Raw genomic sequence first — 18,747 nt, 5'->3', positions numbered from 1 at the left:
TGAGTGTGTATAAATAAACGTGTACATGTATGTGTAGTGTGACCTAAGTGTAAGTAGAAGTAGCAATACGTACCTGTAATCTTGCATATTTATGAGACAGACAAAAGACACCAGCAATCCTACCATCATGTAAGATAATTACAGACTTGTGTTTCTCACTTGGCAGGACGGTAGTACCTCCCTGGGTGGTTGCTGTCTATCAGCTTACTACCTAAGATATATATATATATATATATATTTATTTATTTATTTATTTATTTATATATATATATATATATATATATATAGGATGGGGTCCACCTCTGGTGTAAATTGTGGGACCCATAGCCTCGGAGAAGTGGATAAAAAGGCTTCAAGGAAGAATATTTGGATTTCTTCCTGAAGCCATTTGAATATTCCACTTCCCCTGTGTGTGTGTGTGTGTGTGTGTACTCATACACACACACACACACACACACACACACACACACACACACACACACACACATTAAAGAGTTTAAAACTGGTAATAATCTGAACACAAACATGTACTAACATCTAACTTCTTGAGACAGATCATAATTTTTTTTCATCTCTAAAAAAATAATGCTGCAATGTTTTTTTTTTTATATTACATACTTTGTAGCGCTAGAAAGTTTAATTTATTAATGCTGTTCTGGATGTCATTTTGTATTGAACTGAAGGATAAAATTAATAATTCTTTGCATGAGGAAAAAATATAAAATATAGTAAAATTTCTATTGAATTAAGTTTTAAAATGGCTTTCAGACATTTTCTGTGGAATTTATTCTCAGTTTCCAGTCTCTGTATCCTCAGAGGATTTTCATTTATTGTCACTGCACTCAGAATGAACTACCGATGCCTGAGTAACACAAACGACCTGTTTACAGTAGAAGTATTATTATTCCTCACCTTGGTGACAGTTCCTCGGTTATCAGCGGCGATACAACATAGAAAACGGAAAGCGGGATGGATCCAAATGACGCTCTACTGAAAATATTGAAGACAATGCTTGTAGAAAAACCTGATATTGGCACAACAATTCTCTATAGGTAGAAATTTTACGAAGAGCATTGTTGTTCCACTAAAAGCTTGCTCTTCATCATGTCTTTTCTTGGGAAAGGGGTAATGTGACTATGATAGTTAACAACACACATCAATGTAGCAGAGCAATTACGAGAGAAACCTAGTAAACCAAAAAAAATAAATTGTCTGACTGCAAAATAAAATTTTAAATTACATAAATACCTACGAGAAATGGAATGATATTATGAAAGTGTGATAATAATTACATGTCACCTGCGATAAAAAAACAAATTGAAAATGGGATGGTAACTGCTGATAACTGTCTCATCGATAATGAAATATAAACACACAAGACGTAAGGAGACAGAAGCCCACACCAGTGGCATGCTAGTCTCAACTGGAGGAAGGAGGAACGACGATGGTCTTGATGGTTATATAAAGTCACCTTCACCCCTTATCTGACGCACGTGTGGAGGTGATGGGACCTTGCACAAGCTTGGAGCTGGGACATAGGATCATGAGAGACGTCTCCTGATGCCGGGAGCACGCCAGAGCCATCAGGACCCCCGACGGCAACTCCTGCGGCTCCGTGATGTGCCATGGGTCCTCTGGTGGCCTGGACTAGGAAGGTCTCGCTCTGGCGGGGATCGAATTTCGTTTTATCCACGTGGGCGAGAGAATAGTCACAGTAGCCTGTGTCGACGCGCTCCATACCTGCATGGTGCAAAGGATCAGCCTTAGTCACATTCGTATGAATAATGTTTACAAGGGGAATCAAGGTTTACATAGGTATTAAGGCTTATAAAAGTAACCAAGATTTACATTAGTAATTAAGCATGACATCGTGCCTAATAAGCCGAATCATCCAGTTTGGCCTATTTAGCAAACAAAAATTGATATGAGCATTATTAAATAAATATCATAGATTTAATGTAGTAATATTAAATATATTTAAGTTGACCGATGGGTCATCGTCTGGAAAAGACCCCGACCCGGACAGTACCAGGGAACCTACTACTTACTTCCCTAATTGTAGGGAAGTTACGTGAGATTTCTAAGTTAGTTTTGGTCTAAATATAAAAATAATTATATTATTATTAATGAAAAACATAACTATCAATCTGTAAAATAAATTTTTGGAAAAGTTAACTTTTTAAGGGATTTCAGCCTATTCGGTAAGCCTAGTTTATTTAGTACGACACACACATATATACATTATATACTTATATACATTATATATATATATATATATATATATATATATATATATATATATATATATATATATATATATATATATATATATATATATATATATATATATGCTTAATTCGCAAACAGGCCAAATTATTTACAAACATTGTCTCTATGTCCACAGCAGGACTCGAACCTGCAAATCAGAGTAACCAGTACTTTACCACGGAGTTAGACCCCAGAATGCTTGGGTCTAGCTACATATATATATATATATATATATATATATATATATATATATATATATATATATATATATATATATACACACACACACACACATTAAGCAAATATCGCAAACCAAGCGAAACAAGATGCAAAACAACCACAGGGGGAGCAGAATGACAGCTCTAGACCTTTCGTGTTGCAATCAACACATCATCAGGAGCTTGCAAAATGTAGAAAAGAGGAGGGTTTCCAAGCGAATACGTTCCCAGGCGGACAGCGTTCACTAGAGTGAGAGTGGAGAAGGTACCGGAAGTGCCCACAGGCACAACGAACGTATTCGTTTGGAAACCCTCCTCTTTTCTACATTTTGCAAGCTCCTGATGATGTGTTGATTGCAACATGAAAGGCCTAGAGCTATCATTCTGCTTTAACACTTTCACCACCACTCATACATAACAATGTCTTTGCAGAGTCGCTCAGATACGACAGTTTAGATGTTTCTCCAAACTGCCAATATCCCAAACCCTCCTTTAAAGTGCAGGCATTGTAATTCCCACTTCCAGGACTCGAGTCCGGCTAACTGGTTTCTTTGAATCCTTTCATAAAATATTACCCTGCTCACACTCCAACAGCTCGTCACTTCCCCAAAACCATTCGTCTCCATTCACTTCTATCTAACATGCTCACGCACGCTTGCTGAAAATCCAAGCCCATTACCCACAAAACCTCCTTGACCCCCTCCCTCCAACCTTTTCGAGGACGACCCCTACCCCGCCTTCCTTACCCTACAGATTTATAAGCTCTCCTTGTTCCATTCTCTCTAAATGACCAAACTACTCCAACAACCCCTCCTCAGCCCTCTGACTAATACTTTTATTAACTCCACACCTCCTCCTAATTTCCACACTACGATTTCTCTACATAATATTTACACCACACATTGCCCTTAGACGGGACATCTCCACTTCCTCCAGCCGCCTCCTCGTTGTAACATACACAACCCAAGGTTCACACCCATATAAGAGTGTTGGTACCACTATACTCTTGTACATTCTCTTCTTTACCTCTATGGATAACATTTTTTTGTCTCCACAGGTACCACAACGCACCACTCACCTTTTTTCTTCATCAATTCTATGGTTACCCTCACCCTTCATAAACCCATCCGCTGACAAGTCAACTTCCAAATATCTGAAAACATTCACTTCTTCCATACTCCCTCCAATGTAATATCCAATTTTTCTTTACCTAAATCGTTTGATACCCTAATCATCTTACTCTTATCTATGTTCACTTTCAACTTTCTACCTTTACACACCTTCCCAAACAAGTTCACTAACCTTCGCAACTTTTCTTTAGAATCTCTCCAAAGCACAGTATCATCAGATAAAAGTAACTGTGTCAACTCCCATTTTGTATTTGATTCCCCATAATTTAATCTCATCCCTCTTTCCAACACCCTAGCATTTACTTTTACAACCCCATCTATATATATATAAATTAAACAACCATGGTGACATTACACATCCCTGTCTAAGACCTACTTTTACTGGGAAGTAGTCTCCCTCTCTTCTACACACCCTAACCTGAGCCTCACTATCCCCATAAACTCTTTACAGCATTTAGTAACTTACTACCTATTCCCTACACTTGCAACATCTGCCACATTGCTCCTCTATCCACTATAACATACGCGTTTTCTAAATTCATAAATGCAATGAAAACTTCCCTACCTTTATCTGAATACTGTTCACATATATGCTTCAATGTAAACACTTGATCTACACATCCCCTACCCACTCTAAGTCCTCCTTGCTCTTCTGCAATCCTACTCTCTGTTTTACCTCTAATTCTTCCAATAATAACCCTACCGTACGCTTTACGTGGTAAAGCGTACGGTACGCAGGCAGGTCACTAATAACGATTGAATATTGCAGGAATTAAGGCTCCCGGTTGCACGTGGTTTCTGAGGGGAAGTCCAAAGGGACTAAGGCTAAGCTTAGGGAAGTTGAAGATCAGGATATATGCTGCAACACCAAGTTAGTTAGTCCTTTATACGTGCATGCAGGCGAGTTTCTTGCAACATCAATCATTTCTGAAAATCTGTCCTATAAGCCACTTGTGAGGCTGAGGTACCCACCTCAGAGTTCGGTGTCAACAGAGTTTGCCAGGGTAGGCGACTCACTTGGAGGCAGTCCACACAAATTTTCACAAAAGTGGTCCTTCGAAAACCGTGATGTGGAATAGCTAGGTTAAGCTATCATAGCTAGGCCACAGTTAGGAACCAGTTTAACAGAGTTAGGTTAAGTTAGCACACCTAGGCCCAGAGTTACACAGAGCTAGGCCAAGCTGACTATACACAGAAGTTGTTATTTGCAGTAATTTACAGGCAGGCCAGGTAGGCTAGAGAAGCTTGTGAATTTAATTATTTACAGTGATTACAAGTAATCCAGAGTAGGAGACTTGTGTGTTAATTACTTACAGTGATTTTAATTTGTATACTGCACTTTTTATTGTGTGATTTTCATTGTCTTTGATTCATGTTAATGTGGGATTTGTGAATTGTACCTGAGACTAGGTTAAGTCCTGTAATTATTTGCTGGCATTGTACAGGAAAGTGCTAGGTTAAGCTTTCACATCGATACACATTTTGATTGGGATTTGAGAGCTAACAGTGTACATTTTAAGTCAGAGTAGAGTCAATATAACAAAGGGAATTGTTAAGCTTGTTGAGAAGCCTTGAGACTCGTTCATTCTTACCTAACACCGTGACGTGCTGTGGGGTGGACTGGGTAAAGTACAATTAGTGTCACACTCCTCATTAAACTTCGACAATGGCAGATGGGAGTTCAGGAGAGTCTGGTTCAGTGTTAACAAAATTAAAATGATCAGTGGCGGCATACAAAGGGCATCTGAACAGAACGTGTAACAGGTGCAAGGCTACTTGCCAACGCAGTAACGTAGACTGCGATGATTTGCAAGACTGCTTGAAGAGTTTGGGGGAAAAATGGGAAGCCTATGAGCAAGCATTCTCAGCATATGAGCTTCAGGCTATTGAGGATAATGAATCCCAGGGTAGTCTTCAGCAGGCTCTGGACGAATTCACTAAGGATGTAGATTGTCATCAGGAGATGAATATGTACAAAGATAAGTTAAGTACATTAAAGGCTAGTATTCCAAGGGTGGTGTCGAACACCGCAGGTACCCCAAACAGCCACACACCTGCCAATATGTTGCCCAGGTTGCCCCAGTTGAATTTACCGACATTTGACGGAACCCTAACTGAGTACATTGCTTTCTGGGATCAGCTTAAAGCCCAGATAGATGACAGGAACGATTTGTCAGATGCCGTTAAATTGCAGTATTTGCGGTCGCAGCTCAAGGGTAAAGCCTTAGACCTGGTCCGGCACTACCAGATTACTGACACTAATTACCAACATGCCAAAGACCAATTAGAAGACATGTTTGGCAACACTGAAGAGATAAAAGTGGCCATGCTTTATCGGTTATTGGATCTAGAGGCTTGCCGACATGACCGTCAAAGCCTAGAGAAGTTCTGTATTGAAATTATGAGCTTGACAAATAGTTTCAGAGATTTGCATGATGAGGATGATTCAGAATGGGTCCTTAGCCAGGTGATTCAGAGGAAACTGGTTTGTTTAGCACTACAGTGCATGAGTTGCACTTAAAATATCGGACGAATAGGTTCATGATAAAACAAATTGTTGAGGGGTTGGGAGATCTCGTTTCTCATTTGAGTATAGGTGTGAGAGAAGAGTCACCACCATCACCACATAAAAACCCAGACAGTCACTCAAAGATCTCGAGAGATCAGTCTAAAGCTCGTACGACTAGCGTTGGAGTGTACTATGGTAAAGAAGTGTCTAAGGTAAGAACCTCTAAGCAGAACCTCAGAGGCACTCATGCCAGAATATGCGTGTTCTGCAAAGGCGAACATGCTAGCACGAGTTGCTCGGAGTATATAACACTGAGCAGTAGGCAACAGAGACTAAGGGAGTTGAGACTCTGCTTCAAGTGTTGTGGGGAACACTTTGCGAGACTGTGGCACCCAGCTCAGTGAGTGTCGAGTCTGTTGCAAAGGTAAGCACCATACTGCACTATGTCCCAATAATTTAAGGGAACCCCAAGCTAGTAGGGATATCTCTCAGGTAGAGATAGAAAGTGAGCCCGAGCCTGAAATGGTAGCCAGCGTGATTAGTGGGAGTGAAGTCTCTAATCCGAGTGAGAATCACGGAGGTGCTGCCCTACCTACAGTCATGGCAAAGGTTGTGAATGGGCACAGGTCCGAAACAACCCGATTATTCTTTGATCTAGGAGCACAAGTATCCTTGATAACAAAGAAGTTGGTGGCTAAATTAAAGTTGAAGGCCACAAAGAAAGTTAGTATGATGCTGGGAGAGGCTATAAGTCAGGCCCCACCCAAATCTTATGCCGTGGTGGATGTCACAGTCAAATTAGGTGGACATCACAGAGACATTACAGCCTTGGTGGTAGAGACATTACCCACGGCAATTACAGCGAGAGGTCTTGCTGCAGCAGCTAAGCGATTGAAAGACCTTGACGTGAAGCTGGCAGACCAGGGAATTACCACTGACACAGTCAGAAATGTAGGTATCCTGGTGGGAGCTAATCATATAGATGACTTCCTGTCTACACGACGGACGTTTAAAGAAGGAATTGGTTTATACAGATCCCCAGTAGGATACATCATAGGTGGCAGGATTCCACCTGAATTCCCTGCCATGCCAGATAGAGAAGCTGCCCCCATGATAGCCGGGGGAGTAGTGATAATGAATACCAGAATACACTATGAACCGCCAGGGAAGCTGAACCAGGTAGGTAGTGACGAACACTCGGCCACCTTGGGAAAACACTTACAGGGTACGTAAAGAGGGAGATAGATTGCCATTAAATCCAGGGAACCTCGTAACAGTGGGAGGAAAGGCTACCAGGGCATGTGGGCCACTGGGTGGGAAAGTACGGAGCCACTCAGTCAAGGCTAGACATACAAAAGATGTTAAAGTTAAAGGTAAGGGTGATAAGACCACCGGAACCAACAAGTTTACACCCCCAGAGGTCCACGCAGGGGAAACTGGACAGTTGAAGTTAGACCGGAGTCTGCTTGATGAGAGTGGCCGGACGGCACTCGTGTCCAGGGTCCGCCGTGGGGGCCTGCGGGAGGCAGACTTGATCTAGACTTAGCGCCTACCTTCGCCGGCGGGAGGATGTGGAAATTTATTTGGTCCCTAAAGTTCCACAGGACTGATCCGACATCGCCGTAATGGAACGGCTGAGCTGGGTGGCCCTTAAACTCACCCAAACAAAAGGCGTTCTCCCCAATCATAAACACATTTCTCTCCCCGGGGGGTGGCGTGGATGATAGGCACTTATTTAATTTATAGATTTACCCTTCAGGGAAGGAGTAGGTAGTTTTACTGATAGTATATTAATATTAGGTTTACTAAGGCAACTGTAGATAATAATGCAGACCTAAGACCTTAACATAGATAGTAATAGGCCGATAATGTAGGCAAACACTAGGATAAGTTAGCTAGGGAGAACTGGCAGCCCTAGTTTGAACGAAGAGACGAGGGTCTGGAAGAGAGACCAGCTCGTTCTTCTTAAGACAGACACCAACTGGACAAGACGTGCCGTGATCAGCAGACGGCGCCCCCCACGTGTCTTCACATTTGAGACCTGGGGAAATCTGGTAGAGGCAACTCGATGTACCGTAGATGACCTCTGTCAGGCCCATACAGTAAGACAAGACCTCCACTTTATCTCGTAGATTTCTGGCCAGTGTCTGGGGAGAATTGTGAGTGAGTTTGATCTGTGGGCCCGGTGTGCAACAGGCAGTGCATGCCCAGTAAGTACCAGTGTCTCAGGGCAGTCTGGAAGCTAGTGTCCGTGTCTGCATAGTTATACTAGGGGATACATACCCTCTTGGATATAAGAATTTCTGAGGTGCAGGCAGGTCACTAATAATGATTGAATATTGCAGGAATTAAGGCTCCCGGTTGCACGTGGTTTCTGAGGGGAAGTCCAAAGGGGCTAAGGCTAAGCTTAGGGAAGTTGAAGATCAGGATATATGCTGCAACACCAAGTAAGTTAGTCCTTTATACGTGCATGCAGGCGAGTTTCTTGCAACATCAATCATTTGTGAAAATCTGTCCTATAAGCCACTTGTGAGGCTGAGGTACCCACCTCAGAACTCGGTGTCAACAGAGTTTGCCAGGGTAGGCGACTCACTTGGAGGCAGTCCACACAAATTTTCACACAGGGGATGAGATGAAAAGCTGTAAGCCTTCTCCCTGAAAGCTGGCTGCCTTGGATCAAAGTCTAGCGCAAGCTGGACTCCAAGGTATTGGTCCAGTGTGGTAAGTGTGCGTAGTGGTAAGTTATATATATATATATATATATATATATATATATATATATATATATATATATATATATATATATATATATATATATATATATAACTTACCGAATAGGCCGCACTCCCATAAAATTAAACTTTTAAATTAAAATCTTTTACAAAATTTTAGATTTTTTTTAGTAACAAACATATTGAGATTTGTATGACTGGCACAAAACTAACTTAGAAACCTCCCATAAACTAAACCATTTATTTTTTTCTAAGTAATGATATATAGTTTGATACATATCTTTTCGTTTTGTTCTGATATATTTCTGATTTATTGCTAAAACAAATTTTCATTCTTCTAATTTGGCAAAGGGCACTCTTGCCGAATAGACCAAACTCTCCACTTTTGCTTAATAGGAACGATATGTGTCGTACAGTGCTGCAGAGTAGTGGTTGTAAGATAGGCGAACAGTGCTAAAGAAAATATAATCAAAGATTGTGTAATAAATCTGCTGGTGTCGAGAAGTCAGAAAGGGATTTTGTGTCAAAGGTAGGACCATCAGATAGGAGGGAAGATAAAGTAAGGCTGTTAGAACGGTGACGACTTCGGAGGTAAATTATGCGTGCTCGCTGATAAACTGGACAGTCCCACAGAATATGGCAAACTGAAATTGGAACCTGACAATTCCCACAAAGTGGAACTCGGCGCCTCTCCATGAGATACCCATGAGTGAGACGTGTGTGCCCGATGCGAAGACCATGACATCAGTGATAAGAAGACCAGGATCCAAAACTCGGGTAGATAAATTATTATTTGTTATTAATCAGTTCAGACCAAAGTTGTTGCCAGTGATTGTTAAGGTGGCTAGAGATTAAGGCAAAATGATCCGAGAATGGAATACCTCTATATAAATCTTAAAGGTCTGTACCGCTGACTGCACAGTGCAACCAAAGTTGTATTTGGAGAATTAGGATTTGAAGCTAATTAATTTTTTTTTGATAGATTGCAAAGCACTACAGGAGTCTGAGACTGTCACAAATGATAAGGAAGGCCTGATCACAATACAGATAATCGCTATGAGTATCTTGACATTTCAGCAGTGAAGACGCTAGCCGAGTCTAATTAATTACCTCATACAACTGTGTCTGGAAACAAACCCGACGAAGTCAGAGGATTTAGAACCATCAGTGTAAACTGCTACGGCCCAAGAATGAGACCAAAAGAAGTTACGAAAATGAGAGCGAGAAGCACTGTAGGTACAAACTGTGAGAATCTCCCGAGGGGGAGAAAGAGAAAAGTTAGATGCTCTTAGATGTACATATAAAAGGGGCAACTGAAGAGAGGTCAAAAGAGAGTGAAGATGAAGAGAAAAGGGATGGAGTAAACAGGGGCAGTGAACAAATAACATACCTCTATTAACATTTGTTACTATGTTGGATGTAGAAGGATCGTGAAGGTCATGAGAGCAATGGGCACCATGGCGATTGTTCAAGGATGGAACATTCACCTCTGCATATAGGCTTTCGATATGGAAGGAGTGAAAAGCACCTAGTCATAAATATAATCCCTGATGGTGGATGGGATAAAGTTTAGAAAGAGTTGTGGGAGAGGACACAGATAATATCTGGTGACCATAGTCTAGTTTCGATAAAATTAGGGCTGAATGCAGTCGAAGGGGAGTTCGATGATCCGCCCCCATGAAAGATGAGCGAGAGTTTTAAGGAGGTTCAGCCGGCTATTGCATGTTGCTTTCAGAGAGGTAATATGAGATTTCCAGGACAGCCGGCGATCAAACAGAAGGCCGAAAAATCTGATCATATCACTTTCAGGGACATTGGAGCCATACAGGTACAATGGAGTGTCAGAGACAAAAGAACATCTGGTGAAAGTAATGTGGCTCCAGAAAATTTAAACCTATGAGTAGTGGCTGCACAAGTCACCAACAAAAAGTGAAAACCAAATATTAGATGGGAGAACAGAGGCCAGATCACTTAAAGTAAATAGAAAAGAGTAGTGCTAAGGATTCATCCCTAAGGGACACTTTCAGTTTGGACAAAGTCTAGGGAAAACAAATTATTAACCCGAACAAGAATTCTCTCTCAAACAAGAAGTTTTTAAAGAAAACCAACAGCAGTGTCATATGACTTTCCTAGATCAAAAAAGGACCAAACGTCTATTTACTGGACGTTCCATCACCGCGCAAACTGCACTAGTAAGAGCAATGGGATGACAGTGTGAGGCATCATGGCCGAAATACCTGGTTTATGATAAGGCAGAACAACGGCAGATTTTCACAACTAGGGAATAACCCCTTGTGACCAAATAAGATTAAAAGGACGTAAGAGGACTACGAGGACTGACGGATGCAAATGCTGAAGCATGCGAATATAAATGCCATCAGGCCCAGTTGCCAACGGTCGGAATGAGGAAAGTGTTGACTCTAGTTGTAGAAGCGTAAAATGCACCATAAAACTCTTCCCTGCTAGAAGAAAAGTCTGGCGAACTTGGAGGAAATAAACGAGGGGCATAGATGGAGCCCCAGAGAGATACAGACATAATGATTACCAATTTGAATAGCAACTTCAACAGGGTTTGTGGTAGTGACACCAGCAACCCGAAGAATGGGTGCCGGGTCTGGAGAGTATTTACCACTCAATTTCCGTACTTTTTCTAGATTTCACTCATAGAGGAAGCCGAGGTGACAGTAGAAACATAAGCCCACCAACAAGTACGTTTAGCTTCATGAATGACATGGCAGGCGACCGCTCTCCTCTGCTTAAAATCAAGGAGCCGCTTTGTGGTTCTATTGGAACAATATCTGTTCTGTGCGTGCATTTCTGATAATGCCTTCCCGAGGTTTGGGGAATAAAATGTGAAGCCGCGGTTAAAACTAAGTTTGAAATTGGAGGACAAAGAAGGGTCCTCACTAAAAGCAGTTTAATGCGAGCTCAGGTCCCAATTTGCTTGGTCAAATTGTCAGCGTGGACTTCAAGGAGGTGGAGAACTTGCATGCTGTCATGTAAATCTGGGAGTACAAACCAGGTAAAGTCTAGTGCTGTTGATGAAGAGCAAACTGAGAGATTGATGCAACAAAGAGATTGGGTACAAGGGTATTTAAAACATGGAGGGGGAGATAAGTGAGAAGAACCTCGAACTGTATGCCGCGAGAGCCACTTATTCGAGTAGATGCGCGCTTCAGTGTAATGCAGTGAAGTATGAACAAAGATCTGACGGTATAGTATACCAGTGCGTACAAGAAGTGCACTTTCATTAAAAGTTCCATCGGATATAGGATCCGATGAATATAATAAGACATAGCCCGAGACGGGATGGATAACAACTGAGCATAATTTGGGTTCTTGTAAACAAACACAATAAGGGAAAACTGTGAGAGCAATACCTGAAGGTCACCCCGATTACCTCTGATTCCTCGGATATTCCACAGTAAATAAGCCATGATTTGTGAAGAGAAGGATACAGGAAATAAGAAACAATATGAACTAGAAGGGTTAGTAAAGTCCACATGTTGAGGCAGAGGAAAACGAGTAAGAGGCGAAGGACTGGAATGCTGCGAAAGAAAAGAGTTGTGCAGATGGAGTAGAAGAGTGAAGAGTAGCGATGGTTTAGTCTCCTCAGTATATTCGGAGATAACCTGAAGTGTTTCAGAGGACAAGGAAGTTGTATGTGGGACGACACTGGAGATAGAAGGGGAAGGGTGAGTAAAGATCGGGGCGATGATGAAAGTTACCGAAGTAAAGGGTAAGAAGCTTGGGAAGGGAAGGGTCAAGAAGGGACTGTATGAGGGGGAGGATGAACCCCCACACTCGTAACACAGTAAGAGGTAAACAACTAAGTACAAAAACTGGAAAGGAAAAATGTCTGGGAAGGATAAGTGAAGGAGAGGTTAAAGGAAATTTACACTTTGGGGATGTTATAGACTTTGGAGAAGTAGATGACCAAACAGAAGGTGCTGTTGTGTGAGGTCTTGTAGACACAGAAACTTGCGAGCGAGATGAAGATTTGAGAACAGTACGAGGTGATGAGGTAGGGACCTCGGAGTCCAGGATTGCAAAAGAGTAAGATACAGAGGTGACTGTGGAAGGTGTGACCACAGGTTAGACTGTGGGAGATGGAACCCCAGAGGGTGGAGGCCTCTTAGTAACTCGAGAATAAGAAATATGGGGAAGTTTCTTTTGGAAGCGTAAATGAGAGACTGCCACGGCGTAAGTAAAGTCTTCTGTTCCTTTGAGACAACGAATTTCTGGTTCATTTATGTAAACTTGGCAATAACGAGAATAAGATGGGTGAGCTTCATTACAATTGAAGAGGGAGGTTGACTACAAGATGTATTGGAATGTTCATTGGGACTGCATTCTGCCATGGACCTGCAATATTTCGCTGGATGGCCAAAATGCCAGCACTTTCTACACTGCTGTGGTGTAGGGATCAACTTTCGAACTTATATGGTGTCCCGCAATATAAACCGAGGACAAGCTCACGGCAGTCAAGAGTTAAGCGAGCTACACTGCAGGGGAAGCGTCTCCGGCCATTGGCAGGTAGAACATGTGTGTCCACTTTGAGAATTGGGGGGGACCTCAAGCTGTTGCAGAATGTCGTCAGCACATGTCTGGAAATAAAGTAGAACGACGGTACCACTGCAAGAATTGAGAGAATGGTGTTTTTGAATTGGTACAGGAATAGCATTTATGGTGGTAAGGAGAGAAAGATCTTGAGCCTGGCTAGTATAATGTATGATGCGTGCACTGCTCTTGAGAGTATGAAATGGATATTTCAGCCAACATGATGTAGGAGCGCCTTGCTGAGACTGTGATCAGAAAGTCTGAGGAAGATGTCCATTATGTAATATGATCTGTAATATGTAAAGAGAGCGATTGTCGCAGTGGTCTTTTCTGAGTAGAGCAAAGGCAATCAAAGCAGTGTCATCAGAGAAAGGTCGTGGTCGTTTAGATGCGGGACGGAGGTTGTTCATTTTGAGATGGGTAGGCGATCTGAAAACCGTTGCACCTTATGGGGAGATGCCAAAAGCATGGTCAAAGACGTGCTGATGTCGGATGTATCAAAGGAGTCAGGCCTAGCCTCGGTATCAGGAGCGTGCGACAAAATGTCACTTACAGAAAATATAGGGACATTAGAAAGGTCTGAAGGATGGTCTAGGTAGCAAGGCAGGGTCGTATGAGGGTGCTGCTACAGACAGGGGCCCAGGAGGAGCAGGAGCTTCATGGTTTTGGGACTCCATGTGGGTCTCTGTTTTCTTTCATTTTTTTTTTGGGGGGGAAAGGGAAAGAAAAAAAAGGGGGGAATGTGGAGGGGTAGCTCCTAGGAGGAATGAAAGGGCCGTAAATTCCCCTATGTGCCCAAGAGGACCTTAGCGCAGCCAGTAGAGCAGATGTGGCATGGAACTCGTACCATACCCAATCCTTCATGCCAATAAACCAAAATTCTGGGATAGCAACCTCACATCTACTGAAGCACCTCAGTGGACAAAAGAGAGGGCGGTCAAATACCCACCACAAAGCATACCTCCTTCGGCCCCACCTCCTGGAATCCGACAGGCAGTCTCCTGAGATACACCAGTCATTTGAGAGGCACTCAAAGCCTTCCTCCGGTAGACTAGAGAGTGATTGGGATCTCCACACGATCCAGATTCCACAGCAAACTACACTTCCAACAAGGACCTCAACGGAATGGAATGGACCACAGTACCCTTCCTCCAACCTAGGAACTAGAATGCCTGAGAGAAGAACCCTTAAGGCTTAAAACAAGAAAAGGGAAGGATGGGTAGAGGAGGAGGAATGGGAAAGGAGAGATAGGGAGGATGGGACAGGGATGGTGAGGATTGGGGAGTAATTAGGTTCAGTAGGAGGAAGATAACCGAAGGGTCGAATTCCTCAGAACAATAGCCTCTTTGCCGCAGGAAGCGCCCGTCCCCACGTTTGATGAGTTTAGGCAAAATAACTCATTGCCTTTTCTAGATGTTTTAATTACTAAAGGGAAGCATGATTTTAAATTTCAAATTTACAAAAAACCAACAAATAACTGTTCCCATGTACACTGTTATTCATCACATCAAAATAAAGTTAATCTGTCTGTATTCTTATCAGTGTTTTTGAGAGCTTTGCGCATTTGCAGCTCAGAGTTCATAGATGAAGAAATCTCGAAAATTAATGAAATACCTAATGATCTAAAATACCCAAGAAACTTAAATGATAAATCTTTGAAAACAGCTTCGACACAAAAGCACTCCAGGATGATTTCAATACACTGATGCAATGGTCGGAGAAGTGGCAGATGCAGTTTAATATAGGCAAATGCAAAGTTCTAAAGGTTGGACAGGACAATAACCATGCCACATACAAACAAAATAATGTAGATCTTAATACTACGGATTGCGAAAAGGATTTAGGAGTTCTGGTTAGCAGTAATCGAAAACCAAGACAACAGTGCATTAGTGTTCGCAATAAAGCTAGCAGAATCCTTGGCTTCATATCTAGAAGTATAAATAATAGAAGTCCTCAGGGTGTTCTTCAACTCTATATATCCTTGGTTAGGCCTCATTTAGACTATGCTGCTCAGTTCTGGTCACCGTATTACAGAATGGATATAAATGCACTGAAAACGTACAGAGGAGGATGACAAAGCTGATCCCATGTATCAGAAATCTTCCCTATGAGGATAGACTAAGGGCCCTGAATTTGCACTCTCTCGAAAGGCGTAGAATTAGGGGAGATATGATTGAGGTGTATAACTGGAAAACAGGAATAAATAAAGAGGATGTAAATAGTGTGCTGAAAATTTCCAGCCAAGACAGAACTCGCAGCAATGGTTTCAAGTTGGAAAAATTCAGATTCAGGAAGGATATAGGAAAGCACTGGTTTGGTAATAGAGTCGTGGATGAGTGGAACAAACTCCCGAGTACAGTTATTGAGGCTAAAACGTTGTGTAGTTTTAAAAATAGGTTAGATAAATAATGCACGTTACAAGGCTTCTACAGACATATTACGTCACTTTCTGCACGTCACAAGGCTTCTTCAGGCATATAACGTCACTTTCTGCCCGTCACAAGGCTTCATCAGACATTTCTCTTCTTGGTATTTGTTATTAGGGATTTTTCGAACGTGTTTTGTTCAAGTTATCAACAAAGATAACAAAAGTGATGAAGATAGAGAACAATATACGTATGTAATCAAGATAGAGAATAATGTAAGTGATCAAGAAAGCAATATAAGTAATGAAGACAGCATCATAAGTGATCACGTTAGCATTGTAAGCGATAGAGATACCAATCTAAGTGATCAATATAGCATTATAACTGATCGAGTTAGCAATTTATAAGCAAGTTAACATTGTAAGTGATCAGGCTAGCAATATAAGTGGTCAAGATAGCAATTTAAGTGGTCAAGATAGCAATATAAGCGATCAAGATAGCAATATAAGGGGTCAAGATAGCAATATTAGTAACGACAGCAATACTAGTGATCAAGATATCAATATAAGTGAAGAAGATAGCAATATAAGTGGTCAAGATAGAGTACTATAAGTGATATAAATAATATAATTATGTTAATATAAATAATCGAGTTAGCAATATGAGTGATCAAGATAACAATATAATTGGTCAAGATGGCAATATAAATAATCAAGATAGTAATAATTGTGATAAAGAAGAAGATAGCAATAATTGTGAAGAAGATATCAATATACAATATAAGTGGTCAAGATAGCAGTATAAGTAATCAAGTTAGCAATACAAGTGATGAAGATAGCAATATGAGTGATCAAGATAAAATAAGTGATCAAGATAATATAAGTGGTCAAGAAAGCAATACAAGTAATCAAGATAGCAATGCAAGTGGTCAAGATAATATAAGTGGTCAAGATAGCAATATAAGTGATCAAGCTAGCAATACAAGTGGTCAAGATAGCAATATAAGTGGTCAAGATAATATAAGTGGTCAAGATAATATAAGTGGTCAAGATAGCAATATAAGTGATCAAGCTAGCAATATAAGTAATCAAGATAGCAATATAATTGGTCAAGATAGCAAAATAAGTGGTCAAGACAGCAATATAAGTGGTCAAGATAATAAGTGGTCAAGATAGCAATATAAGTGATCAAGATAGCTATATAAGTGGTCAAATTAGCAATATAAGTGGTCAAGATAATATAAGTGGTCAAGATAGCAATATAAGTGGTCAAGATGGCATTATAAGTGGTCAAGACAGCAATATAAGTGGTCAAGATAGCAATATAAGTGGTCAAGATAATATAAGTGGTCAAGATAGCAATATAAGTGGTCAAGATAATGTAAGTGGTCAAGATGGCATTATAAGTGGTCAAGACAGCAATATAAGTGGTCAAGATAGCAATATAAGTGGTCAAGATAGCAATATAAGTGGTCAAGATAGCAATATAAGTGGTCAAGATAATATAAGTGGTCAAGATAGCAATATAAGTGGTCAAGATAGCTATATAAGTGGTCAAATTAGCAATATAAGTGGTCAAGATAATATAAGTGGTCAAGATGTGTATGAATGGTATATAATACCGACAAGATGAGATTAAGACACATGCGCAACATCTGGGTATCTTTATTGTAGACGTTTCGCCATCCAGTGGCTTTATCAATACAAATTCTAGGACATAACTTGAAGACAGTAGAACTATGTACAGAAGATGAGGTAATCAGTCCCTCAACCTAGGAGTAGGTGCGAAGAGCACCGTAGTCGTGGAGATTCTGAAGCAGAAGAAAGGAGCCTGGCGCTTATTCTGAGGACATGTACATAACCTTCACGACTACGACAACTACTACTACAACTAACCCATCTCTTTGGGAAGGACCTACTTCCACTGGGGAATCCCGCCTACCAGTGAATATGCCTTCGTCTGCTACACCTGACGTTACTATATAAGCGCCAGGCTCCTTTCTTCTGCTTCAGAATCTCCACGACTATGGTGCTGTTCGCACCTACTCCTAGGTTGAGGGACTGATTACCTCATCTTCTGTACATAGTTCTACTGTCTTCAAGTTATGTCCTAGAATTTGTATTGATAAAGCCACTGGATGGCGAAACGTCTACAATAAAGATACCCAGATGTTGCACATGTGTCTTAATCTCAAGTGGTCAAGATGGCAATATAAGTGGTCAAGATAGCAATATAAGTGGTCAAGATAGCAATATAAGTGGTCAAGATAATGTAAGTGGTCAAGAGAGCAATATAAGTGGTCAAGATAATGTAAGTGGTCAAGATAGCAATATAAGTGGTCAAGATAGCAATATAAGTGGTCAAGATAGCAATATAAGTGGTCAAGATAGGTAGCAGTACAAATCATATCTTTACCAATATTAGCGTTCATATTCTTCAGTTCGTCCTTCTGCGCCGCCAGGCTGGTGACGTGGTCGGGCAGGTAGTCGTAGCCGAATTTTGCGAACTGGGAGTAGGATGCGAGGTCGTACTGGGTAGCTGGTGCTGACGACCAGGTCATATGAGGTGCCAGCAGGTGTTGGGCGGCAGCTGCTGCACCAGGGGCGCCAGTAGACCAGGCAGCTGCTGCTGTAACATATCCAGACTAGTTAGTGATGCGCCAAGTAGCGTGGGTTAGTGATGATTAGGATTATTGTTGTGGCTGTAATTGTTGTGGCTGTAATTGTTGTGGCTGTAATTGTTGTGGCTGTAATTGTTGTGGCTCTAATTGTTGTGGCTCTAATTGTTGTGGCTGTAATTGCTGTGGCTGTAATTGTTGTGGCTGTAATTGTTGTGGCTGTAATTGTTGTGGCTGTAATTGTTGTGGCTGTAATTGTTGTGGCTGTAATTGTTGTGGCTGTAATTGTTGTGGCTGTAATTGTTGTGGCTGTAATTGTTGTGGCTGTAATTGTGGCTGTAATTGTT

At 41.3% G+C, this 18,747-nt stretch overlaps 1 protein-coding gene across 1 annotated transcript; it reads right to left on the bottom strand.

Annotated features, from left to right (window-relative positions):
* Window positions 1-596: 596 nt before the first annotated feature.
* Window positions 597-18,401, bottom strand: LOC128705228 (uncharacterized). Its single transcript, XM_070090139.1, has 2 exons — window positions 18,199-18,401; window positions 597-1,740 (listed from the first exon to the last, which is right to left on the bottom strand). Exons 1-2 carry the CDS (start codon window positions 18,341-18,343, stop codon window positions 1,481-1,483), a joined length of 405 nt encoding a protein of 134 aa, XP_069946240.1. The 5' UTR covers window positions 18,344-18,401; the 3' UTR covers window positions 597-1,480.
* Window positions 18,402-18,747: the final 346 nt, after the last annotated feature.

Source organism: Cherax quadricarinatus, chromosome 30 (assembly GCF_038502225.1).
Source record: "Cherax quadricarinatus isolate ZL_2023a chromosome 30, ASM3850222v1, whole genome shotgun sequence".
NCBI classification, from domain to species: domain Eukaryota; kingdom Metazoa; phylum Arthropoda; class Malacostraca; order Decapoda; family Parastacidae; genus Cherax; species Cherax quadricarinatus.
This window is presented reverse-complemented; position numbering and strand designations above follow the sequence as displayed.

Coding starts and splice junctions, on each gene's coding strand:
- LOC128705228 (XM_070090139.1), bottom strand. CDS start 18,343: ATGACCTGGTCGTCAGCACCAGCTACCCAGTACGACCTCGCATCCTAC. Junction 1,741..18,198: donor GAATATGAACGCTAATATTG/GTAAAGATATGA, acceptor TGCACCATGCAG/GTATGGAGCGCGTCGACACA.